Here is a 2,003-nt window from a genome sequence, read left to right on the forward strand (position 1 = left end):
GATTTAAAACTGTTCAACTAAAAATCTTCAACAGTTTTTAAAATAGTTTTATTTGTCAAATTCACAAATTTTGAACAATAACGTAGCTTTAATATGAAGGAACTAACAGCAGAACATCTAAAAGTAACAAAACTAGCTTAAAGGTTAAATAGCAACAAGTAGGTAAATGCTAAATTCGATAAAATTATTGCTAATTTAGCTAAACTGTAGCTAAAAGATAATAGTAACAAAAGTAAAGAACTTATCTTTAGTAAAAGCCATAGCTGAAAGCTAAAGGTACAAAAAGAAAACAAAAACAAGAGAATGTTTTGACGTGAACGGAGTTTTATAAATAAAGTTAAACATTTTGAACATGAAAGTCCCAGGCCTGTGTTAAATGTTTCGATGTTTCAACAGTTAAATTAACTGCAGGAGAAGAGACGCGCGGCGGTGAATGAAGTGACGCACCATGAAAGAATCTAAATCATTTTTCTTTTGTTGTCAGCTTCAGGCGCACCGTGAGCAGAAGGCTGATCCTCTCGTTATTGAACAGGAAGTCTGATCAATACGGCTGAGGAGAGCTTGTGTTTAAGCTAACTGAAACAGATTATTCAAGATTATTCAGTGTGTCTCTGTCCTCTACTAATGTCTTTAATTAGCCAGAAACAGTTCCCACTCTGAACATGTTCGGAAGCAGAACGTTTGTTCCAGATGTTCCTCCGTAAAGAACTGAAGGTGTGGATGTGYTCTCTCTCCTCGTGTCGTTTTCAGATTATATTTGAGACACACAAACGTATTCGGGTTTGACTAGGCTTTTTGTTTCTCCAGCATGTCACCTGCTAAGAGAAGCTGGAGGGTCTYGGACTGCGTGAAGTAAAAAGTCAGTCAGTCGTCTTTGCAGGAGCGCCACACAGATCTTAATCTGTGACATTACCAGTGGAAGTGGCACATCAAGGATTTGCGGAGTGTCAGATTAGAGCCCTGCGTCGTCATAAATCTCTGCTTCCCAATTCGGCCGGGTGGTGGCAGGTGGGGCAGTGGGTAGGTGTAGTGTGTGGATTTACTGGATCAAAGGTTTCTTCTTCCTGTGGGTTCAGCTTCAGGATCCCTTTTTTTTTTTTGTCTTTACTCAACAAAAGTGGATCTTTCTTTGGTTTGGGGACCAGGGACCGGGTCAGGCTGAGGGGTGCTCCTTGCTCTTCATGATGAACTTCTGCATGCCAGACATGTATGAGATGCCCCACACCGGGGTGGGGGGCTTCGGTGTTCAGAGCGGTGGGGAGCACTGCATGTACCCAGGCGAGGGGCCGGGGTACGGACACTACGAGCCCCAGCCGCTGCACCACCCGCCCTGCATGGAGCAGGCTTGGCCCCCCGGCCAGCACTACTCGTGCTCCTACGCCACCGGSCCCTCGTCCTTTAAGAGTGAGTTCTGTAACACGGAGGTCCCTCTCAGCCACTTCCACCATCAGCCCGACTATTTCCCTGAGATCAAACCGGACTTCTCCCACCTGCAGTGGATGCAGGGGGTCCACAGGAAAGGTACTGATGACATCATCTGCTTTTTACTTGCTGTGTTGTGCAGGGTCTGGACTTGTCTGGACCTCCAGGACTGGATGTGATGGTATTAGATCTTAGTGGGAAATCTGACAGATAYTGAGTGAAGTGGGTTTTCCTGCTCAGTCTGGTCCTGGTGCTCTGATCTGGTTCAGGCCGGCCCCACAGAGCTTCACTAAAACAGTCGGTTTTCTTTTAAACACAATTCTTATCAAAACTTAGAATTATAAAATAATTTAAATTATTACAAGCTCGGGTTTTATTAATATTTTTTCAACAAAACTAATAAAATAAACTATTTCTTTATTAGAGGAAATCAGTTTTAATATTATTTTTCATTAAATAGCCTTAAAGTGACAGCTGAAATAAAACAAACATTTTCTGTGAAATCTTACATTTGTAAACTAGTTGAACTTATATGACCTCATTTTAGTTCAATAAAATAGATCAGTTTGAACATATTGTAT

General features: G+C 42.1%; 1 protein-coding gene across 2 annotated transcripts in view; it reads left to right on the forward strand.

Annotated features, from left to right (window-relative positions):
- The first annotated feature begins 1,034 nt into the window (after positions 1-1,034).
- Positions 1,035-2,003, forward strand: part of LOC106533623 (thyroid hormone receptor beta) — a 12,983-nt gene continuing 12,014 nt past the window's right edge. The window contains exon 1 of one of the 2 annotated variants that reach the window (XM_014029996.1): positions 1,035-1,521. In XM_014029996.1, coding sequence (XP_013885450.1) covers positions 1,182-1,521 — 340 coding nt within the window. In that variant the 5' untranslated portion in view covers positions 1,035-1,181. The remainder of the gene's footprint in view (positions 1,522-2,003) is intronic. The other variant, XM_014029997.1, reaches the window with a different exon arrangement.

This window comes from Austrofundulus limnaeus, unplaced genomic scaffold, assembly GCF_001266775.1.
Source record: "Austrofundulus limnaeus strain Quisiro unplaced genomic scaffold, Austrofundulus_limnaeus-1.0 Scaffold985, whole genome shotgun sequence".
In the NCBI taxonomy this organism is placed as follows: domain Eukaryota; kingdom Metazoa; phylum Chordata; class Actinopteri; order Cyprinodontiformes; family Rivulidae; genus Austrofundulus; species Austrofundulus limnaeus.